This window comes from Rhinoderma darwinii, chromosome 1 (genome assembly GCF_050947455.1).
Source record: "Rhinoderma darwinii isolate aRhiDar2 chromosome 1, aRhiDar2.hap1, whole genome shotgun sequence".
Classification (NCBI taxonomy): domain Eukaryota; kingdom Metazoa; phylum Chordata; class Amphibia; order Anura; family Rhinodermatidae; genus Rhinoderma; species Rhinoderma darwinii.
In genome coordinates, this window is record NC_134687.1 from 108,119,721 (window position 1) to 108,144,058 (window position 24,338).

Consider the following 24,338-nt stretch of genomic DNA (forward strand, 5'->3'; position numbering starts at 1 on the left):
CTTGACGGAATCAATAGCGCAGTCGACTGGGTTCATCCGACGAAAAGGTCTGACGGAATCCATCATCGGAAACCGAACACTGATGTGAACACACCCTAAAAATAATTTATTTTTATAACAAATGTTCACATATGCCTTAATGAATTTACCCTATTGTGTTGGTTCAACTTACAAACAACTACATCCCCAAAAAGTATCTGCATTTTTTATTATGAATGCGGTTTTCTTGTTGTTGTTTTTTTTAACATAATATTTTTTAACAGAGTTGTTTCATATTTAAAAAGAACAAAAAAAACAAAACAGCTGTGTTACATGGGGAAAAATATACCACCACAAATACACAGAAATTTCACAAAATCTGCAGTAGGGCCTCAGACATGCAGAGTGCACTGAATGGAGAATTATAATTTCCCATTAAAACGTGACTACTTTCTACGCATATTATATGGCAGCTTCAGAAAGATTTTTCTGTAAGAACATTATTGTAAAACGTGTTTATATGGGGATTGGTTCAGCTGTATAAATAGAGCTCTGTCGACCATTAATATGGTGAGGATTGTGCAGTGTGAGACACATTTTTTGGCAGAATTTCTCTTTAAGGGGGCTCTATATTTATATAAATGAAGTTGTTCATTTATTAAATGTGACTATGTTATATAAACCTTACTTCTGTTTTGCATTATTTTTCAGTTCTCTGAATGCAGCCAGCAGTGGGAGCAGTCAAATTTTCATTTTTACTATGTCTAGGGACATTTTTTCTTATAAATGAAATACATAAACGAAACACAATTACAGCAGAAATCTATCCATGTCTACACATCTAAACATGTCCAAAATGGGGACCTTCATTGTTAATATTGCTGCCTACATTGGAAGACAATTCAATAATAAAATTAAAATAATATTACAAACTTACTTTTTAATTTTCTTGCCAATCAGGTTTATTTGCTAAAGAGGCTCTGTCACCAGTTTATAAGTGTCCTATCTCCTACATAATCTGATCAGCGCTGTAATGTAGATAACAGTGGTTTTTATTTTGAAAAACTATCATTTTTTACCAAGTTATGAGCAATTTTAGATTTATGCTAATTAGTTTCTTAATAGACAACTGGGCATGTTTTTACTTTTTACCAACTGGGCGTTGTACAGAGAAGTGTATGACGCTGACCAATCAGTGACCAATCAGCATCATACACTTCTCATTGTTCCAGCCCAGCTTCTTTCTCTGCACAATCACGCTGGGCTGGAACAATGAGAAGTGTATGATGCTGATTGGTCACTGATTGGACACTGATTGGTCAGCATCATACACTTCTCTTCACAACGCCCAGTTGGTAAAAAGTAAAAACACGCCCAGTTGTCTATTAAGAAACTAATTAGCATAAATCTAAAATTGCTCATAATTTGCTCAAAAATGATCGTTTTTCAAAATAAAAACCACTGTTGTTATCTACATTACAGGGCCGATCAGATTATGTAGGAGATAGGGCACTTATAATGTGGTTAGAGAGCCTCTTTAAATTCCTATAGTGATCTAAGTCTGGTTTAGAAGAACTATGGGAGGTCCAGACTATAATACGGATGCTAATATTTACCTCTTTAATGGATGACTAAAAGGGGCCTTAAAGGGAATGTGTCATCAGTAAATGACCTATTGTTTAAATCAAGTCTTTATGTTAAACATATTTTTTTTTTAAATTTATGATTCTTTTTAATTTTTTTTGTTATTATCTATATTAAAAAATAATCCTAAAAGTTTTCATACTGGCCACGGAGACTATGAATAGACTGACACTTCCTGTTCTGTAGAGATCACTTCCCTGCAGTCATCTCATTATCATCACAGGCAAGATTACAATGAAAGGTAACACCTCTATATAGATAACAAAGGGTCCATCATTGAAAATAGGTGATGGACACTTCTCCTATCCCTTCCTGCACAATGATCTCTGCACAGATCATTGAGAATGACCAGAAAACTCTCCCAAAGAAGATAATCTGTCCCCTCCTGTTCACAGGTTCCTATAGTCCATGTAACTGAATGTATCATTCTGGAGTCAAAGTTCTTTAGCTAACAGAGCGTTGCCCAGCACTTATACTACTGCAGGGGATATCCATTTCTCAGCTGAGTAGGCTTCTAAATGTAAATAACAGTGTTTTCATTCACATCTTGCAAATGGTGAGGAGCTGAAACACAAAGTGGGAATTTGTTAAGACTGGCGTTTTATACACCAGTTTTAGGGCACGTTCAGACGTTGCGGAATTTTTCCGCTGCTAATATTGGTGCAGATTTGGGGCAATTACGCAACGAATCTGCAGCAACATTTGCATATTTGACAGGTAATTCAGACGTTGCGGATATCACAGCGGACTTGCCACAGATTTCAGTTTTTCATTGCAAAGGCTGAAATCCACAGTGAAATTCCACTTCTTCTCAGCAATAGAAAGAGCATGTTGCGGAGGGAAAAATCTGCACCGCAGTCTAATTTCCGCACAGTTATTTTCTGCAATGTCTGAACTAACTTTCCTAAAAATGTATAGAAAGAAATGAAAAAAATTGCTGCTGCAGAATTCCACTGCGGACTGTCCGCAGCGGAATTCAACAGCAATTCCGCCACGTCTGAACGTGTCCTAAATAGAAAGAAAGTTGGAGTAAGATGCAACACATTTATTCATCTTTTGTCCAACCGTGCCACAATTGTGGTGCATGGACCGCTGCCATGTGCCGTATACATTCCCTCCTTCCCATCGGCCATAAAATAAACAATAAGTGTACTCACCTCACCGCTCCTCTTCGTGTCCTCTCAGGCTACCTCCGCATACTGAGCGGCTCATGCAAGGTCCTGATACCGAGCAGCTTTAGGGCCTTATATGCTACACAGTACTCAACATCATCAGCAAAAGTGGCGAATACAACGTAAAAGCGCCAAGAATTGCAAATTGCAACTTTTGGGCCTTTTCAAGACTTTTCTTCTACGAGGAAACTGGCGTAGAAAGGTTAATAAATTCCCCCATAGTATATTAGAAAGTTTTATAACTTTTCATTTACATAGTGATAAACCTTTTTTAACATAAAAACGAAATAACCATGTTAAAATAATTACAAATTTGTTTAATCTTTAAAAATGATCCATAAAGACAAGTATTTATGTCACATATAATAAAGCACACTGTCTGCCTCATAAATGCCGATTTACTTTTATTTGCAGAAGAAGCTTATCACAAAGTCAACTTCTGTTAGTGACCAAACCCATATGATATGGTTGACTATGCATTGTAAAAGGACTTAACATCAAAATGTTCTACCTTACGAGTTTCTGCTAACTTTCCCTTCAAAGCAACCACTAAAATAAAATTTTATACTTGTTATTCTCCAAAATCCTCCAACACAGCCAAGTCTTTGGATAAGCCTATATACAATTTATGTGCACAGAAGCCTGAAATGAAGTAGTTCGTTTTACATTGAAGCTTTTAATTACAATATTGAGGCCTGATCGCTTTCAATGACAAAAAATAAACAATTTCACAGCATGAAAAATACTGTAGTTCCCGATGACGAATCCCTTTAGACTCTACACATGATTAGCTTGTAAGCTTTGCTCGCAAACATTTTAATTTTCTCTAGAAACATATATAACATATATTAACATTTAAAGTTAAATTGGCTAATAAGTATTCACCAGTCATTTATTTAAAGATAGAAGAGATATTAATAACAATAAATAAAAGCAGAATAGGATTTTCCTTTAGGCTTGAGATGCCCCTCATTATGGGTGGCACTGCGAAAAGGTGCTCGGTCCTTAGCATCAGAACCAGATTGGGTCTCATGTGTGAAAGCTAGTGCAGACCTAGAAGTTTTTTCCATAGACACCCATTAGATTTCAGCTTTTATTTTTTCAAGGAATGTATTTAAATATAAATTTAAATGTTTAAGTTTATGTAATAAGTTTTGGTGTAGTAGTTTCTATTGATAACTTTATACATGCATTTCAGCTCTATACTAGTAGCAAATAATTTGGCCATCTTTAAAAATCTGCATCATGCTCTAAAACTGCTGCAAAACCCCAATGGGTAAAAATGTGTGAATGGAAAATTTCTAAACCCAGTCAGGGGAGGATATACCATATGTGCAGCCTTCACAGCTGCACAGGTACCCGATAGGCAAGGAGGCCCACTACCACCTTATAGTGTTCCTACTATTTCATTTCAAATAGTCAGATTGGTCCAAAATGTACCTATTTTCTGTATGAGTATCAGTTGGGGAACAACGGGAAAGGATGTATGGACAACTATAACAGATGGGGGTGTATGGATTAAGGAGGATACACTTTGTAAGGGCTATGTCATTATCCTGCGGTAGTCAATATAGGTGTTGGGAGCTTAGTTTATGAATAGAGGTTGGACCCGGAGGATCGCCTCCCCTTATGATTGTATTAATTGATTGGTCTTTCCCTCCTCCTATGATTGTTTTTTTTTTTTTTTCTTTCTGTCTCGATTTTTGCAAGTGTTCTTACTAATTATTTTACTATTTAATGACAATAACTGTGGTGGATTTGTTTTTTGTATTGAAGTTATGTTACACTAAAAAGATCATAATAAAATATAAAATTTACAAAAAAAAAAAAAAGAAGAGATTAGGCCAAAATTCTGTGCTGATTATTTTATAATATATCTTTAAAGGGGTTGGAAGTTACAATCCTCTGCTTCCTTGCATAAAGTCATAAGGATAAAATTTTGGCTACCTGTGGCCAACACAAGGGGGAGGGGAACTATGTATTTACACAACTCTCATTGACTTCCATAGTAACTGTATAATGTATATGCATTGAGCTGCCTCTAGTGGTGGCTGCAGCCACAATTTTATTATTTAAAGGAGTTCTCCCATGACAGTATGTGGGGTTCCTGCTCCCAGAGATCCCACATACCTTTCATGCCCTGGTGACTTCTGCTGTCTATGTCTGCCCCTGAAACCCGTGTACTGTATTGCTAAAAGTTGCTTAAGCACTGTCTTGCTAAAAATCATTAATCAAAATAGATTGTACTTTATAGTATAGGATTATCAGCGATAGAGGAAGACGACAATGGGTCAGATCATGAAATTGTCATATAATGCAGTAAACTATATACTGCCTGAAAGCAATGATGTACAGTAGATATAGAGTCCTGGATGTGCTGCTCTTTGGCTACGTATAATAGTCACACACACTCAAGGACATAGAAGACACATACTATCTACAGAGATGGATTTTGTTAAGGTTTAGTGATCTCAGTCAAAGGTCCTACGCCATAGTACAAGACACACAAGGCAAAAATGTTGATATTTGCTGATAACTTTTGAAAATGAAATAAACTATGTATAAAAATACAATTTACATGCAATTTACACTTTTGATAGAGACAATAAAAAAATAATAATCAGGGCAAGAAAAAACAAATGTCACAAAAATGCATTGTTTGGAAACTGAGCCATATTTGTACGGTGCCAAATCTTAACCCAAATACTAAGAATACAAAAAATTTACTTTCGTCTGAAAGAGGAGTGTGGTTGATTAGTTGTAAACAGCAAAATACGTTTAACCACAGTGTTGCAGTGATATTCACCAAAATAATGATGTACATAACACAATTATGTTAATTTTAACATGACCACCCGATTGATATTAGATACTGTGGGTAGGTCCAAGCTTAAACACATGTTATACAGATGTATGTTATACACAATAGTGTAACTTACATATCCTCCACAAAACATTGTGGCGTCGGTTGTCTTGTGCAGTCGGAGAATTGAGAGATATCAGTGCAGACTCCAAATGAACCAGGCTTGATTGAAACCTAAGAAGGGAATGTGCCAACTCCACCCAATCTGATAATATAACCCACACACGTATCATATTCAGTTTGCTTAAAACAAAGCAAAGCACTTCTTGGTACCAGGTATGTGTGCTAAACCATCAATCACGTTCAAGAAACAAATACATTTTGCAATACAAATAAAACTTAATCTTTCCTTTATGAAAGATATGAAACCAACCAATCTAGCCTCAAGCTCACTGAAAAGATTTGGTTAATTATTAATCTTATGACACATTATATTTTCACCATATCTTTGACGCATAAAAAATTCAAGATCTGTGTTAAGCATATAAAAAAAATGTGTGACAATTTATGATTAATAATAATAATTATTATTAATAATAATTATAATTTCTATACATATTCAAGGTCTAATACAAGGTAATATTAAGTCCTTGTTCATAAACCTATAGTGTTAATATGTAACTGAGAGTTCTATAAATTAAAGGTTTATGTTCTAGAGTAATTTTCCTGTATTGACTTTAACTAGGTGTGTCTATTGTCATGGCCGTGGTCGTGGACTGCCGCCGTTCCTTACATCGCGATGGCCACGACCACAGACCGGGTGGCATCCTGCCAGCGTCTCCCTCCCAGCAATGGTCCCTTAGTTGTATCCTGCTTGATGAGCCGTCATTTTATGTGCCGTATTTTGACAGCGACGCGTAAAATAAAGGCTCGTGGGAACAGAACATCGTAATTCCCATTGAAAGCAATGGGCAGATGTTTGTAGGCGTATTAGGGGCATTTTTTCAGGCGTAATTCGAGGCGTAAAACGCCCGAATTACGTCTGAAAACACTGCGTGTGAACATACCCTTACAGCTGATCCTTGGGGTGCCAACACTGGGACAACCTGTGAATAACTAATTGTCAAGGGATCCTTCTAACACAATGGAATTGTGGAAAGCTCATAACCACTTCAAGACATAAAATGTGGCCTCCTGTTTGATGGTATGTGCATAGTCTATTTTTCTTTAAAAGATTTGATAAATTTGTCCAAATTGGCCTAATGCAACTTTTCTAAAAAACAATCAGATTGCTTCTTTTTTTTAAAGCATACAGTGTGAAAATTAAAGATGAAATCTGACTGGTATATGGGGTGTTTTGTAGTTTACGCTCTATTTTCTGTATGAGGCTCAGATACCAGGGACCCTAATGGAACATAAAGTAAATTACAAAGTAGCCTAAGATGCTATATTTATTCTTATAAGCACAAGTTAAAACGTATTTTATGACAGTCTCAAATATTCAGTATATATACTGTATATATTACTTTCCGGATATTATAAAATCTGAACATATTTTAGATAAAGTTGTGATTAAAGCAGTAATTATTTTATTACACACAGGAGATTGTGACTATGATAACACTATTACTGTTATGTACAAAGAATTTTAATACATATCTGTCAAGGTCTGGAAGCTTTTACAGTTTTACATGTAGTCATTGTTGCTTTGACCAAACTGGTTGAAGTGGCTTAATTGTTATTATACGATTCTGTTGTTTAATCCTATTGGTTCCTACACTTTAATACAAAGGCAAGAAAAGTCTTCTATAAGACCCTTCAATTTTGTTCCCCCTTCTCTTTGTTCCAGTGCATGTGAAGCCACAGGTTTGGAAAAAGGGGCGGGGTTAGTCTATAACATCTCTTATAGGGAGGCAGTATGCTGCTGCTCAGTCTGCAGTGAGGACCAGGTAAACACCCTGTAGCTAAGCTCCACCCCTGAGCAGTTAAAATGTGGGCTAGATCAAAACAAAAGCAGGTAAACACCCTGTAGCTAAGCTCCACCCCTGAGCAGTTAAAATGCGGGCTAGAGCAAAACAAAAGCAGATGCATAAGACGTATAAGTTCAGTTTATACTTTTCCTCTATATAGGTCATGTCATGTTTAGGTCTAAAATTCTGCACTAAATCATTTAATAATATATCTTTATACTGGTTGGAGCTCAGCTTTTTTTTTTTTATACAAAGCTCCAAATCCCCTGCTTTGACGTAGAGATAAATTCTAAAAACTCTGACTGCCTCCAGCCACCAGTAGGAAAGTTTAGGCGCTTACTGCATACTGTTATATTAATATTTAATGTACTAATTGAATGTATACAGTAATCTCCTAATCTCCCCCAGTGGTTGCTACCTGCAGGTAGAATTTAACTCTATGTCAGAGTTTGGAGTTCTGCATGAGAGAAAAATGAAGCTCTGACCATTATAAAGATATATTAGGACATTAATCAGCACAGCATTTTGTGACTAAATAAAAAATAAATAATTAGGTTAAATTAACAGCAAACGAAATTAACCAAAACTGCAGTGTGTGAACCTGTCCCAAGTGATACAATGCATTTTATAAAAATAGACTTTATATTAGTAAAACCATATAACATTTTAACACCTTATTTCTAAGCTTTTAAATCATTACAACATGCAGAATTGTAATAGGAAATGGATTTGCTACTAAGTAAATAGAATATTGTTATTTTAAGTGAATTTGCCTTTAACTGAGTCAGAGTAATGGAAATAAATGAATAACATGTAGAGGTGTGGTGTGCAGCGTTGCCATGAATCATTAGTGCTTTGAAAGAAATTAGTTTTATAATAGAGAAACAAATTGCTGAGAAGAGGTGATATATTAACTGTGTAATTCAGAATCTAAGTTCACATATACCTAAATAATCCAACTCCTAGTGTAATGTGAACATGGCAAGGTGAAATGAATGAGTTATTCATTCCACTGTATAATTAAATTGTAACTTTTGATTATTAATAACTTTAATTATTAGCGCCATATCATTGACTGACTTAATAACTGGACAAAAGGCTAATGACAAAATATGAAATAGGAATAGAATCTAGTTTTTCTACTAGGTTACTACACCTACGATACATTTACCTATTGCTATGCTGTTTATATTTAATTGGATTACAAGTAGATGCCTTTTAATGAAATTGTTCATCTATCATAACTTAATAAGAAATATGGTTTCATTGGTAAAGGTTGCTTGTTGTCTGATTAGTAAATGGAATATTAATATAATTGATTTGTGATAAACTTCAAATACGCCTGCAAACTGCTTTGCATTGATTTAAATGGAGAATATTCTGTGTAGTTCACATGAGTATTTTTACGTGCTAAATTAAAAAACGCCTCGTAAAAATAAGCTTCGTACAAAATACATTTTGAAAATCAAATCCAAAAACGCCTGGATTTCAGAGTCTGTTTTCTTTTGAAATCAGCCTTGCATTGTTTTACCTGGACATATACCGTGTGAGTATAGCCTTAAAGGCTGTGGAAACCTTTGAAAGGGATTTTTAATATATATATATATATATATATATATATATATATATATATATATATATATATATATATATAATGTCAGTCAGTGTGTTTGGTGCAACTTTCAAATTAGTTTTTATAAAAATATATTTTTACTTTTTGAGATACAGCTGCTCTGTATCCTGTACACAGAGGAGCTGTATCGTTCGCTTAATCCTGTACCCACCAGGTCTGGTGACTGACAGGTTCAGTGAAAGCGGGTCCAGTATGTCTCTGACACGCAGGATCCACCTGTTTTCTATCACATCTAAGTTCATATCCCGCGGACTGGACGGATTCATGTCTGAGCGAACGATACAGCTGCTCTGTAAGAGCAGCTGTATCTCAAAAAGTAAAAATAATTTTTAGTAAAAACTAATTTGAAAGTTGCACCAAACACATGGACTGACATTTAAAAAAATAAATAAACTTTCAAAGGTTTAACACAGCCTTTAATATCAAAAAGAGAAACTTTAAGAGAAAGCAGCAGTGTGCATTAGAACTACAACTTGGAAGAATCTTTATTTTCTTCATAGCTACAGGAAGCTACAGGAATATCTTCAAAACATCCACGACCTCCGAGTTATATGGAGCTGTAATACAGTGCTAATGGACATGTGTAATGTCCGTGGCTGCGGGCTGTAAGCTCCAATCCCCTCCTGACAGCCGCAGCCACGTGTCGGCAAGCACTGGCCCCAGCCTCCTCCTCAGGAGACGCCAGCGCTCGCTTCCACTCACCTCAGCCAGATCCGCTCTTAAAGGGGCAGCGTGCGTACCGGACTTCTTGATGAACTTTGACCCATGTGTACCCTGGACTATAAGAGGGATCCAGCCCCCTGCTTCTATGCCTGAGCATTGTTGATGTTTCCTAGTTTGTCTATGTGATGGACTTCTAGTGTGTTTCCTGTTCTTGTACCTGTTCCAGTTCCTGTTCCTGTTCCAGTTCCAGTTCCTGTTCCAGTTCCAGTTCCTGTTCCTTGCATTCCATACCATCCTGGTCGGGCACTGTGCCGTGCCAAAGTCATGTCATGCTGTATTCCACGTCTGACCTGCTTCACCTCGCCTGACGTCTACCTGCTGCCTAGTCCTAGCCAAGCCTGCCTTGTTGCTGTCTGAGCTGCCAGAGGTACCTATATGAACTATAGACTTTTACCTGCGCCCTGTTGGCCAGCTGCCTTACCGCCAAGGCGGTATGGCTCAGTGGGTCCACAGACCCTTTGTGACAGTACGCCATGGACCCCGCTGGTCGATTCAAGACCATGACGACGTCACAGGAGATGCGAGCGGATATGCTGGACCTCCGGTCTCGACAGGACAAACTCCTCCAGGCGTTGAACATTCTTGCACGTCGGCAGGAGGCACGAGCTGCTGTTCCTCCTACTACACCTCCTGGCAGTGTTGATCCTCAGACTACACCTCTTGGCAGTGTTGACCCACGTGTTTCTTTGCCACTTCCTGACCGCTATGATGGAGAAGCAAGTACCTGTCATGGATTTTTGAATCAGTGCCAGATCCACTTCAGCCTGTATAATAGGACATTTTCATCTGATGGTGCAAGGGTCGCTTTCATCATCTCTCTTCTCACCGGCAAGGTTCTTGCATGTGCGGACCCTATCTGGGAGAGACAAGGACCAGAGACCCGTGACTTCCAAGCCTTCCTCCGGACTTTTCGCATGGTGTTTGAGGAGCCTGGACGGGTCTCATCTGTAGTGGCATCTTTGATTAACCTACGCCAAGGAGACACCTCCGTGAGTGAGTACGTCATCCACTTCCGCATCCTGGCGGGAGAGCTGTTATGGAACAATGAGGTTCTGGTGGCTGGCTGCATTCTGGCATGGTCTGGCTTCTAGAATTAAGGACGAACTTGCCGCTCGGGATCTGCCGTCTACCCTGGATGACGTCATCCTTCTGTCTGCCCGGATTGATGTACGGATCCGAGAACGCCTCCAAGAGGTTAGACGGGAGGGAGTCCTTCCCAGTCTGGCCCCTACTTTGCAGCAACCCCTGCTGTCCTCAGATGTCGATCCTCCTAAGGAGTCGGTAATAATGGACCAGTGTATGTTATCCACCCAGGAGAGACAATGCAGACGCACGTCTGGACTCTGTCTTTATTGCGGCCTCAGTGGCCATCTTGTGCGCCTGTGTCCCCAAAGATCCCAAAACCTAGGGTTGCTAGGAGTGACAACCTTGGGTAAGAATGGACTTCCGTCTAGATTGTCCATACCTGTGACCATAGTGTCCGGCGAGAAAACACATCAGGTCTCTGCGTATCTGGACTCTGGATCCGCTGCTAATTTCATCCATAGAGACCTGGTGGATTTTCTGCAATTACCCACCACCTCTCTGGAGTACTCATTGACAGTAGCTTCAGTGAATGGACTACCTCTGCCAGACCCAGATACAGCTGTGACCAAGCCGCTGAGGCTCCAAGTGGGAGCCCTTCACTCCGAACTTCTGCCTTTCTATGTGCTATCCAAAGCTGTTAACCCTGTGTTGCTGGGCCTGCCTTGGCTCTGACTGCATGCCCCAGTCCTGGACTGGAATTCTGGAGAGGTTCCCCAGTGGGGCCCTGAGTGTCAAGGTCATTGCCTGGTGCAGATTTGTTCGGCTCAGCCTTCGGTGCCTCAGTCATTGGCAGGATTGCAGAGTCATTTTGCTTCATTTGCGGACGTCTTCAGCAAGAAAGGGGCGGAAACACTGCCCCCACATCGGGCGTATGTCTGTCCTATCGAGCTGGTTCCTGGTGCTTCCCTTCCCCGTGGCAGGGTATATCCTCTCTCCTTGCCAGAGACTATGTCCATGTCAGCCTATGTGAAAGAGAACTTGGAGAGGGGCTTCATACGAAAGTCTTCCTCCCCAGCAGGAGCCGGGTTCTTCTTTGTCAAAAAGAAAGATGGCTCTCTTCGTCCTTGTATCGACTACCGAGGTCTCAACCAGATCACGGTGAAGAATAAATATCCGTTGCCACTGATCTCTGAACTGTTTGATCGAATACGTGGTGCCAAGATTTTTTCTAAACTAGACCTGCGTGGGGCTTAAAACCTAGTCAGGATTCGCCAGGGTGATAAATGGAAGACTACATTTAACACCTGTGATGGACACTATGAGTATCTAGTAATGCCCTTCGGCCTGTGTAATGCTACCGCGGTCTTCCAGGAGTTTGTGAATGACATTTTCCGTGACCTCCCCTTTGTTTGTGTAGTAGTCTACCTTGATGACATCTTGATTTTTTCTCCAGATCCTATGACGCACCAGAGACATGTCCGTCAAGTTCTGCTACGGTTAATGGAGAATCGTCTGTACACGAAGTTGGAGAAGTGCGTGTTTGACAAAGATGTTCTACCTTTCCTGGGCTAGATCGTCTTGAATCGAGGTCTCGAAATAGATCCTGAGAAGGTAAAGACTGTTCTGGAGTGGCCACATCCTCAAGGCTTGAGGGCCATACAGCGCTTTTTGGGATTCGCTAATTTTTACAGGCAGTTTATTCCAAACTTCTCCTCACTGACTTCTCCCATCTCTAACCTTACTAAGAAGGGTATTAACGCCAAGATGTGGACTCCTGTGGCAGAGTCCGCATTCAATAGCCTGAAGAGTGCTTTCACGTCAGCCTCTATCCTCCATCATCCGGATGTCTTTCTGCAGTTCTCGTTGGAGGTGGACGCATCCTCTGGCGGTGCTGGTGCACTCCTGTTCCAGAGAGATCCCAAGGGCAAGTCAAGGGTATGTGGATATTTTTCTAACCTCTTCTCTTTCGCAGAACGCAACTACTCGATTGGGCATCGGGAGTTACTGGCCATCAAATTGGCCCTGGAAGAATGGAGACATCTATTAGAGGGCGCTGCTCATCCGATACTGATTTTTACAGACCACAAGAATCTGACCTACCTTCAGACGGCCCAACGGCTGAACCCTCTTCAGGCCAGGTGGTCACTGTTCTTTACAGGGTTCCAGTTTGAGCTCCATTTTCGCCCGGCCGACAAGAATTTGAGGGCCGATGCCTTGTCCAGGTCTTTCGAGACAGAAGACACCTTGGAGAGTCCACAGAATATTATTGATCCATTTTGCATTATCTCTGATTGCTTGTCATTTCTGGTGGCCCACGCTGCCCAAGGACATTATGGACTTCGTTTCTTGCTGTTCTGTATATGCAGCCAACAAGGCTGCTCACTCCAGACCTGCTGGTCTGCTGCAGCCATTGCCTGTGCCCAATGCTCCCTGGCAGCATATAGCTATGGACTTTATTATGGACCTGCCTCTCTCTGCTGGATGCAGTGCTGTCTGGGTGGTGGTGGACCGAATTTTAAAGATGGCCCACTTTGTTCCTCTGACCGGTATTCCTGAGCTGCCACAGGTACCTATACGAACTATAGACTTTCACCTGCGCCCTGTCGACCAGCTTCCTTACCGCCAAGGTGGTACGGCTCAGTGGGTCCACAGACCCTTCGTGACAACATGTGTTACCTTACTATTCCTCTGTATGCCTTCAATATGATATGGTGCCATACAGAGGTTTTTTTTTAATGTTAGACTCCATAAGAATCTGACAGAAAAAAAATTGGAACCGGTTTCATCTGCTGCTGTATTACAGAGATATTCTCTCCTAGAGACGTTGCTTCTGGGGCAGAATAATCTTGCAATGCAGTACCGCACAAATCACCATATAGCAGAACATAGCGTGCTCCAGGAGTACCAGCTAAACTTGTCCATATGGCTCCATTAGCCTGACAGAGGTAAAAAGAGTGTCCTTTTCGCCACTATCAGGATAGTATATATTGGTATACCTTTTTTGTTTGAAGTATGGAATAGTGTAATAGACTATGCTATTCCATACAATCGGGTCCCACATAAAAAAGCACATACAGCATGCTATAAGTTTCTTTTCAACATGAGAGCCTATGGTTGACGTATGCCACTGTAATGCATGCGTTTTGGGCATACGTTAAACGCATACGTCATGAGCTTTTCAATAGCTTTTCATGAAGTATCTGTTAAACGGATGCCATAATAGCCTATGGGGGACAGATGTCTGTGAGTGGCATTCGTCACATAGATTATTATCGGATCCGTTTAACACAGTGGGGTAACTACCGCGGTAGTAGCCGTAGCGGCTGCTACAGGGCTTGAGGGGGCCCGTGCCGCCATCTGACACGCCCCCCCATATGCCCGGTGGCGCCGCTAGCATGGGGCCTGCGCCGCCGAGCCTCCAAGTATGGGCTGGGCGACACAGGCCCTCTCATGCCTGTAGGTGTCGCTAGCACTGGAGAGGGCCCCGGTACTAGCGGCAGCCAAATACATGCATTAGCACTGAATGGCTGGGCATGTTCCGTGCCCGACCATCCAGTGCCTTACAATGACACTGATTGGCTAGCGGCGCGATGATGTGCTTGGAAGGTGCCGATTGACGGGGCAAGTCATTCTGCCCCGCCAATCAGCGGCATTGAACGACGCTCGTTCAGCTCCAGCAGACATGCTCAGAATAGAGCATGTCTGCATCGCCAGTGAACAGCGTGGGATGTCAGGTTTATATATTTTTATCTCAGGGGGGGGATCTATATGTGGGCCACTATATACAGGGGGGGTCTATATGTGGGGCACTAGCTACAGGGGAGGTCTGTATGTGGGGATGTGGGGCACAATTTACAGGGGGTCTATATATGGGGATATGGGCCACTATATACAGGTGCTCTATATGTGGGCCATTCTATATACAGGGGGGTCTATATGTGGGGCATTAGCTACAGGGGAGGTCTGTATGTGGGGATGTGGGGAACAATCTACAGGGGGGTCTATATGTGGGGATGTGGGCCACTATATACAGGGGGCTCTATATGTGGGCCACTATATACAGGGGGCTCTATATGTGGGCCACTATCTACAGGGGGGTCTATATGTGGGCCACTATCTACAGGGGGGTCTATATGTGGGGCACTATATGTGAGACACTATAAAGGGGTGGGCTATATGTAGAGCACTATCTATAGGGGAGCTATTTTTTTAGGGTACTTTCTATAGGTGTGGGCTATATGTGGGACACTATATACAGGGGTGGGTTACCTGTGGGGCACTATATACAGGTGCTCTATATGTGGGCCATTCTATATACAGGGGGGTCTATATGTGGGGCATTAGCTACAGGGGAGGTCTGTATGTGGGGATGTGGGGAACAATCTACAGGGGGGTCTATATGTGGGGATGTGGGCCACTATATACAGGGGGCTCTATATGTGGGCCACTATATACAGGGGGCTCTATATGTGGGCCACTATCTACAGGGGGGTCTATATGTGGGCCACTATCTACAGGGGGGTCTATATGTGGGCCACTATCTACAGGGGGGTCTATATGTGGGCCACTATATGTGAGACACTATAAAGGGGTGGGCTATATGTAGAGCACTATCTATAGGGGAGCTATTTTTTTAGGGTACTTTCTATAGGTGTGGGCTATATGTGGGACACTATATACAGGGGTGGGTTACCTGTGGGGCACTAGCAACAGGGTGGCTATATGTAGTGCACAGTCTACAGGGGTGGGCTATATGTGGGAAACTATATACAGGGGGAGCTATATGTGAGACACTATCTACAGAGGTGGGCTATACATGGAGCACTATCTATATGGGAAGCTATATGTAGGGCAGCACGGTGGCTCAGTGGTTAGCACTATTGCCTTGCAGTTCTGGAGTCCATATGTGGGCACTATCTACATGGGCTTCTATGTAGGTCACTATCTACAGAGGCTCTATGGGGGTCACTATCTACAGGGGGCTTTGGGGGCACTATCTACAGGGGGCACGGTGTGTGTGTGACAGTGTATGGTACTATTATAATCAGGGACACAGTGTATGGTGCTATTATAGTTAGAGGTGCAGTGTATGATGCTTTATTATATTTAGAGGTGTTGAGAATTTTAACTTTGTTTATAGGTGCAGAAATGTTTTAAAAGTGAGAAGCTGAAGACATCTGAGCGGAAAACTGCAGAAGTGGGTCATGGCCGGTAGAAATCCATCATAGAGGTCTGGATCGGAGGGAGAAGAAAAGAACTAGAATCTGAGACGTCACCGGTGAGTCACTTAATGTAAATGTTTATTCTGCCTCTAATCAGTATTGTAATCACTGTGTGATCTGCAGCGAGATGATTATGATATGATATTTTTTTGTGAAACAGCATCTCCCAGCATATCCTTACCATTATTCGGGCCATGCTGGGAGCTGTAGTTTTACGCCGTACAAACCTATACGGCAGGGGTTGCACTAAATTGAGCTGTATTTGTTCTAGTGTTGTATATATGTACTGATCTTGGTTCTGATGCTGTATGTAAGTTCTGAGCTTGGTTCTGGTGCTGTATATACGTATGAGATTTGTTTTGGTGCTGTGTATATATGTAATGAGTTTTGTTCTGGTGCTGTATACATGTACTGAGCTTGGTTGTAGTGCTGTATTTATGTACTGAGGTTGGTTCTGGTGCTGTATATATGTATGGGCTTGGTTCTACTGCTGTATATATGTACTAAGCTTTGTTCTGGTGCTGTATATATGTCAGAGCTTGGTTTTAGTGCTGTATTTATGTAATGAGCTTGGTTCTAGCGCTTTATTTATGTACTGAGCTTGGTTCTGGTATTGTATATATGTCAGAGCTTTGTTCTGGTGCTGTATATATGTACTGATCTTGGTTGTGGTACTGTATGTATGTACTGAGCTTTGTTCTGGTGCTGTATATATGTACTTAGCTTTGTTCTAGTGCTGTATTTATGTACTGAGCTTGGTTGTGGTACTGTATATATGTCAGAGCTTGGTTCTGGATCTGTAGTTATATAGGATATATTTATAATAACAAAATTGCAGGGCAGATGGAATTGTTCTCAATTCATTGTAAATTTAATAGGAATCTGTCAGGTAGTTTTAACCCCTTGAACCGCCACCATGCGGTAATACATGACCTGACAATATTTCCAAACATTCCGAAGTATGTTTTTTTCAGATGCAGCAAAAACCTTAAATCCACTTTTAACATGACACACACTATATGCTAATCACTCATGAGAGGGTCATGGGGCAGTGCTTCTATCCTGAAGAGTCACATAGTCCTGCCTCCAAACCCACCTTTCTATGTTTGAGTGACATCTCCCTGGCTGATACAACTTTCTCGGATGCGCCATTGCCTTGTGGCACTATACACGGGGGTGGGGGGCTGTGTGGTACTATACACAAAATGGGGCTGTGTGGCACTATACACAAGGGGAAGCTGCGTGGCACTATACACAAGGGGAAGCTGTGTGGCACTATACACATGGGGGCACTGTATGGCACTATTTACAAGGGGGAGAGCTGTGGCTCTATCTATAGGGGGCTGAGTGGGGCACAATCTACAGGGGTCTGTGTGCTGCACTTTCTACTAAGGGGGGGGGCTGTGAGCACTGTATACAAGGGAGTGGGGCTGTGTGGCACTATATACAGTGGGAGCTGTACAGCGCTATATACAATGGGGGCTTTATGGCGATATCTACAGGGGGGCTGTATGGCACTATCTACAAGGGGGAGGTGGGGGCGCTATCTACAAATGGGGTGTTACACTGTCTATAGGCGGGGCTATATAGCACTGGGCTGTAGGGCACATTCTACAGGGGGCACTATTTATAAGGGGGGCTGCTTGTGGCACCCGGGGGGGGGGGGGCCCGGTCAAGAGTTTGCTATGGGGCCCAGTCTTTCCTAGTTACGCCTCTGGTTTAACAGATACATCAGTGTTAAATTAATTTAAGGAGAAGTTTGACAAATTTATTACCCAAAAAATATATATGAACACTATGTTGACACTATACTGTAACAGGGGGCACAAAAGATTTTCTTGTTTGTAGGTTTTGGATTTGTGTTTGGTTGTTTTATATTTTTTACCTATTAATAGTAAATATATCTTCCTTATTTACTGTATATTATATGCAAGACATCTCACTTCTCTTCTTTTCTGTTCTCTTATATGTTTGTTCATTATCCTTGACTGCAGAATGCATTGACATTTACTGAACAGACAACGCAGCCTGAAAAGAGAAGGGTTCATCTGTTAATTCATTTTGTCTTCCTTTTGATATAGCAACATAAAAGAATATATTTATTTTCAGCACATGATAAAACATTTTATTCCTTGGTTTATTCATGGACACTATCATACACTACTTTAGAGAAAAATGTATATTAAAAAATTAGAGTTGTATGAATTGTGTTAAAAATTGACAGCATTTTATTAACTTATTTACTATTAATTAAACTCATTTTCACAGTTTAGTATTTCATATATACTGCTATATGCAGAAGGAGAATCTACCGTTATTTATTGGTAGGCGTTGAACAGAAAATCAAAACCTTCATCTATCTATTTTCTATAGTAAATGGTACAACTGTAGAGTAATTGTAATTGCTACAAAGAAACAGATGCTGTAGCATAATAGATTGTCATATGAAGTCACCACAAACGTCTGTATGCAGATAACAGTATTAATAAAAAGCATGCATCACCCATCTCTTATAAAGAATAACAGCTATTCTTAAATAAATGTGTTAATGTAACACATTGAAATCAATTGTATTTATATGAGGATATGTGATATCCCCCTGAGATAATAATTATCACTAAAGCAAATAGTTTAATGTTATGCAAAACAGAAAATTAAATACATTATGGAAATATTAATTAGGATGCAGATGACAGTATTGCAACGCCTGTTTTGTATGTTTTCAAATCTGCTCTTGTTATAATTAATAGGGTTTTCTCATAAAGACAACACTTTTTCCTTATAATCTAGTAGGGCATTAGGACGTCAAAGAAGAGGATCCCCCACTCGGGAACTCTGTCTATGATTCAGAGTAGAGATCCACTTCCAACAAAAATTCTCCCACTGGCAGTAGTGGTCTGTCCATGTATCACATGGTCAGCCATTTATTTGAATAGCCAGCAAGTAATACTAGCAAAAAAACAATATAAAAGAGCGAGAGTCTTTGGTGTGCCGCCTATGAACCATTTATTTTACTTGTCTTTTATACGTTTGAAACGATGGTCTTTTTGTAAGTATCAAATAAAGAAAGCGTGATTTGAACAGTGTCGAAGGGTGTTTCACTATGTCCCTTTTTCTATCCACACTGGAGTTATAGGCTGTTGATAGGATCGTCGACGTTGGGAGACCAGCAACAACCTTGTGGAACTACAGGGATCAGAGGGACCATCTGCACCTACACTGGATCATGGACTAATCCATTCACAGAGAGTTTGGGACACACATCCTTTTGATCAAGTTTAAAGAGGCTCTGTCACCAGATTATAAGTGCCCTATCTCCTACACAATGTGATTGGCGCTGTAATGTAGATAACAACAGCTGAGCACGTTATGAGCAATTTTAGATTTATGCTAATTAATTTCTTAATAGACAACTGGGCGTGTTTTTACTTTTTTACCAACTGGGCGTTGTAAAAAGAAGTGTATGATGCGGACCAATCAGCGTCAAACACTTCTCTCCATTCATTTTTAGCAGCACTCGCAACACAGCGTAATCTAGCGAAATCACGCTGTGCAGTCACATACTCTCACATTAAGTGTCTTCAGAGTGAATAGACATTACCTCCAGCCAGGACGCGATGTCTATTCACACTCCCGACTTCTAAAAATGAATGGAGAGAAGTGTATGACGCTGATTGGTCAGCGTCATACACTTCTCTTTACAACGCCCAGTTGGTAAAAAAGTAAAAACATGCCCAGTTGTCTATTAAGAAACTAATTAGCATAAATTTTAATTGTGCATAACTTGCTCTAAATTTATTGTTTTTCAAAATAAAAACCACTGTTATGATCTACATTACAGCACCGATCACATTATGTAGGAGATAGGGCACTTATAATCTGGTGACAGAGCCTCTTTAAGCTGGATTTTCTTTGGCCATCAGAGCAGTAAAAACTATTTGATATATTTTAGCAAGTAATACTAATTTCCCCACGAGTGCACACTGCAGAGGAAATGTACGGCTGGCTGCAGCTTCACCCAAAGATAGAAGCTCATTACCAGAGAAATTTAATGTCGAGAATGGCTTCAATTTAATAAGACAATCCCTTGTTGTCTAATTAGTGTTCTATAGCACTTTTTTGTTTAAGGAATGTATTGTTTCATGAAGTTCCAACTATTAAAAGGAGTCTGTCATCAGATTTCAGGCTAACAAAGATCGACACTTTTAATTAGCAATAGTGTAAAGGAGTATCAACATGTGTGAGCTGGCGTCCCCCTTGGGTTGCTGTATTGGGCAGTCACACACACGGAAACAGGGTAAACAGAAACAGCGGGTACTTTTTATTTGCACCAAACAAACAGATCCTTTTTGTACAGAGCTTGCGTCCACTGGGTAAAGCAACAAACAAAACAATATAACTGGTGGAAAAACAATCTTTAAAGTTCTCACCCTGTAGCAGCGACCACCTGAGTGTGCCAGTCCCCTTTGTTAGGCGTTTCGATCATAGCAGTCTCCCTGGAGGAATAACAAACTCCTTCCTCCTCACTCTCTCTCTTCACACTGTCAGCTTCCCTTTTAATCAGGGCCAGCTGAGACTCAGAACCTCTAGAAACCAAAACCTGGAGTGGAGGTATGGGAATGGCCATCCCACCCAGAATCTCTACAGCCATTCCTAAATCCCGGACCCTGAAATCCAGCCTAAAAAAAACTCCTGCTCACCAACTAACCTTGCTGAGCAACGAACTTCCCAGAGATTTACACCAGTGAGATAAGAAATCTCAGTGGCACATACCTACCCTCTACCAGTCTTCCTACTGACTGTTTACATTTCCCCCCCCTCTGCCCAAGGCCAGGGGACTGGGCACTTGTAGCCGATAAGCAATGGAGACGTGAAAGGGCATCGGCATTGACATGTAGTTTCCCCTGTCTGTGTTCCACACTATAATTTAAATTTTGCAATGCTAGAAACCATCTAGTTACCCTTGCATTATTTCCTTAGTTGTGGCACATCCACCTCAAGGGGGCATGATCCAAAACTAGCCGGAATTTTCTGCCTAGTAGATAGTATCTCAGCGTCTCTAGTGCCCACTTTATGGCCAAACATTCCTTTTCCACTATTGAATAATTCCTCTCACAAGAAGTGAGTTTCCTACTTAGGTACACTATGGGATGCTCCTCCCCATTCACTTCTTGCGATAGGACTGCCCCTAAACCAACATTGGAGGCATTGGTTTGTACAACAAATTCTTTCGAAAAGTCTGGTGCTATCTACACCGGCTGACAGCACAAGGCTTTCTTAAGCCCCTGAAATGCCCTTTCTGCTTCTGGGGACCAATGAACCATGACGGACTTCTTCCCTGTCGTTAGATCTGTTAAGGGTGCTGCAATGGAGGCAAAGTTTGGGAGGAACCTTCGATAGTATCCCACAATACCTAAGAATGCCCTCATCTGTTTTTTTTGTAAGGGGCTGTGGCCAATTTTGTATTGCCTCTATTTTGTTCACTTGAGGTTTTATCACACCTCTTCCTACCAAATATCCCAAATACCTGGCCTCCTCTAACCCAATGGCACACTTTTCTGGGTTAGCAGTAAACCCTGCTTTTCTGAGGGAATCTAACACAGACTGAACTTTATTCAAATGGGTCTCCCAGTTAGTGCTGAAGATGACTATATCATCTAGGTAGGCTGCCGCGTATCTTTTGTGCGGACTCAAAACCCGATCCATCGCCCTTTGAAATGTGGCCGGTGCACCCTGTAACCCAAAGGGCATGGTTACATACTGAAACAGCCCCTCTGGGGTGGAGAAGGCAGTTTTCTCCCTGGCTTCCTTTGACAACGGAATTTGCCAGTACCCTTTTGTGAGATCTAGGGTTGTAATATATCTGGCTGGCCCCAATTGCTCAATTAACTCATCTACCCTAGGCATAGGGTAGGCATCAAATTTGGAAACTTCGTTCAGCTTACGAAAGTCATTGCAGAACCTCCATGTCCCGTCGGGTTTTGGAACTAATACTATGGGGCTGGATCACTCACTATTAGACTCCTCAATCACCCCCAGTTCTAACATGCATTTTACTTCCTCTGAGATGGCCTGTCTCCTGGCTTCTGGGATTCTATAGGGCTTAATGCTTACTTTGACTTTCGAGTCAGTAATAATATCATTTTCTATCACATCAGTAACCCCTGGGAGATTTGAAAACAGGTCCCTATTATGCTGTAAAAATTCATTCTTCTCTTGTTTTTGTGGCGGTGACAAAGTTTCAGCAATCTTAACCTTTCTAATCTGCACATCCAGATCTTCAGATATTTGTAAAGGATCTGCCAGGCACAGCTTCGGGGTTAACTCCCATAGGTAATCAGTCTGCACCTGAATCTACGTCTCTGAGACTGACTCCATCTTCCACCACTCAGGATGGCAGGCTTAGGAGTGGGAGAGCCTATCGCAGCCTGGCCAGACGGAGCTAGCTCCCGCCCTCTGTCTATTTATACCTGCCTTTCCTGTTCCTCCTTTGCTTGTGATTCTTTTCGTGTGGTTTCCTGGCCCAGCTACAGCTCCTAACTATTTGATCCTGCTCCATACTGACCCTGGCTTACTGACTACTCTCCTGCTCTGCGTTTGGTACCTCGTGCTCTCCTGGTTTGACTTGGCTCGTTCACCACTCTGGTTGCTCACGGTGTTGCCGTGGGCAACTGCCCCTTTCCCTTTGCTTTGTGTTCCCTTGTCTGTTTGTCTCGTGCACTTACTGAGAGTAGGGACCGCCGCCAAGTTGTACCCCGTCGCCTAGGGCGTGTCGTTGCAAGCAGGCAGGGACAGAGTGGCGGGTAGATTAGGGCTCACTTGTCCGTTTCCCTACCCCCGTCATTACATATTTTTGAGAAAGTTAGCAAGGACTCCCTATCCTGCCAGAGTTTAATTAAATTTATGTGATAGAGCTGGATCGGCTTCCTTTTCCCCGGCTGATGTACCTTGTAAGTTACCTCACTAACCTTTTCCACAATTTCATAGGGGCCTTGCCACCTGTCCAAAAATTTACTTTCAACTGTGGGCACTAACACCAACACGCGATCACCCGGGTTAAACTGCCTCACTTTGGCTGCCCTGTTATATATCCGGCTCTGTGCCTCCTGAGCTCTCTGTAGGTGGTCCTTTACTATGGGCATAACCCTGGCTATCCGATCTTGCATTTGTGCAACATGTTCTATTATGCTCCTATAAGGTGTCGCCTCACTCTCCCATGTTTCTTTGGTAATATCGAGGAGACCACGGAGGTGCCTGCCGTACAGTAACTCAAATGGAGAGAACCCAGTGGAGGCCTGAGGGACCTCTCTGATAGAAAATAACAAATAGGGCAATAAGCAATCCCAGTCCCGACCATCCTTCTCCACAACCCTTTTTAACATCCCTTTCAGGGTCTTGTTGAACCTCTCTACAAGTCCATCGGTCTGAGGATGATAGACAGAGGTTCTTATTTGTTTGATCTTCAAGATCCTACATAACTCTTTCATGATTTTAGACATAAAAGGGGTTCCCTGATCTGACAATATTTCCTTTGGCAGGCCAGTTCTCGAAAATATGTGCACCAACTCCCGAGCAATACATTTAGAGGAGGTGTTTCGCAGGGGGATAGCCTCCGGTATCTGGTGGCATAGTCCAACACCACCAGAATATACTGGTGGCCCCGGGCAGACTTAACCAACGGTCCCACTAGGTCCATCTCGATTCGTTCGAACGGGACCTCAATTATAAGTAGGGGAACTAACGGGCTCCTAAAGTGGGCTACCGGAGTAGTTAACTGACAGGTTGGGCATGATTTACAATAGTTCGCAACCTCTTTATAACAGCATCACCAGTAGAATCTTTGTAGGATCCTTTCCTGTGTCTTATCTGTACCTAAATGACCACCTAGCACATGGGTGTGAGCCATGTCCAGTACCATACGTCTATATGGGGCGGGTACCAGCAACTGTTCAACTAGAGTCTCCCTTATTTGCGTGACCCGATACAGTAGATCCCCATTAAGAGCAAAATGGGGAAAACATTTATCTGAATTACGACCCTGCGGAACACCATTAATGACGGTCACATTTCCGAAGGCATTTTTTAGGGTGGGGTCTCTCAGTTGAGCTGTTCCGAAGTGGTCCCGGGATACCTCAAGATCAGGGGGACTTGCCTCGGGACCTGCAG

At 41.7% G+C, this 24,338-nt stretch overlaps 1 protein-coding gene across 1 annotated transcript in view; it reads right to left on the reverse strand.

Annotated features, from left to right (window-relative positions):
- ANXA10 (annexin A10) overlaps positions 1-23,659 on the reverse strand; it is a 129,829-nt gene extending 106,170 nt beyond the window's left edge. Inside the window, exons 1-2 of the mRNA XM_075847191.1 lie at positions 23,141-23,659; positions 21,684-21,905 (exon numbers count right to left, since the gene is read on the reverse strand). Coding sequence (XP_075703306.1) covers positions 21,684-21,905; positions 23,141-23,659 — 741 coding nt within the window. The remainder of the gene's footprint in view (positions 1-21,683; positions 21,906-23,140) is intronic.
- Positions 23,660-24,338: the final 679 nt, after the last annotated feature.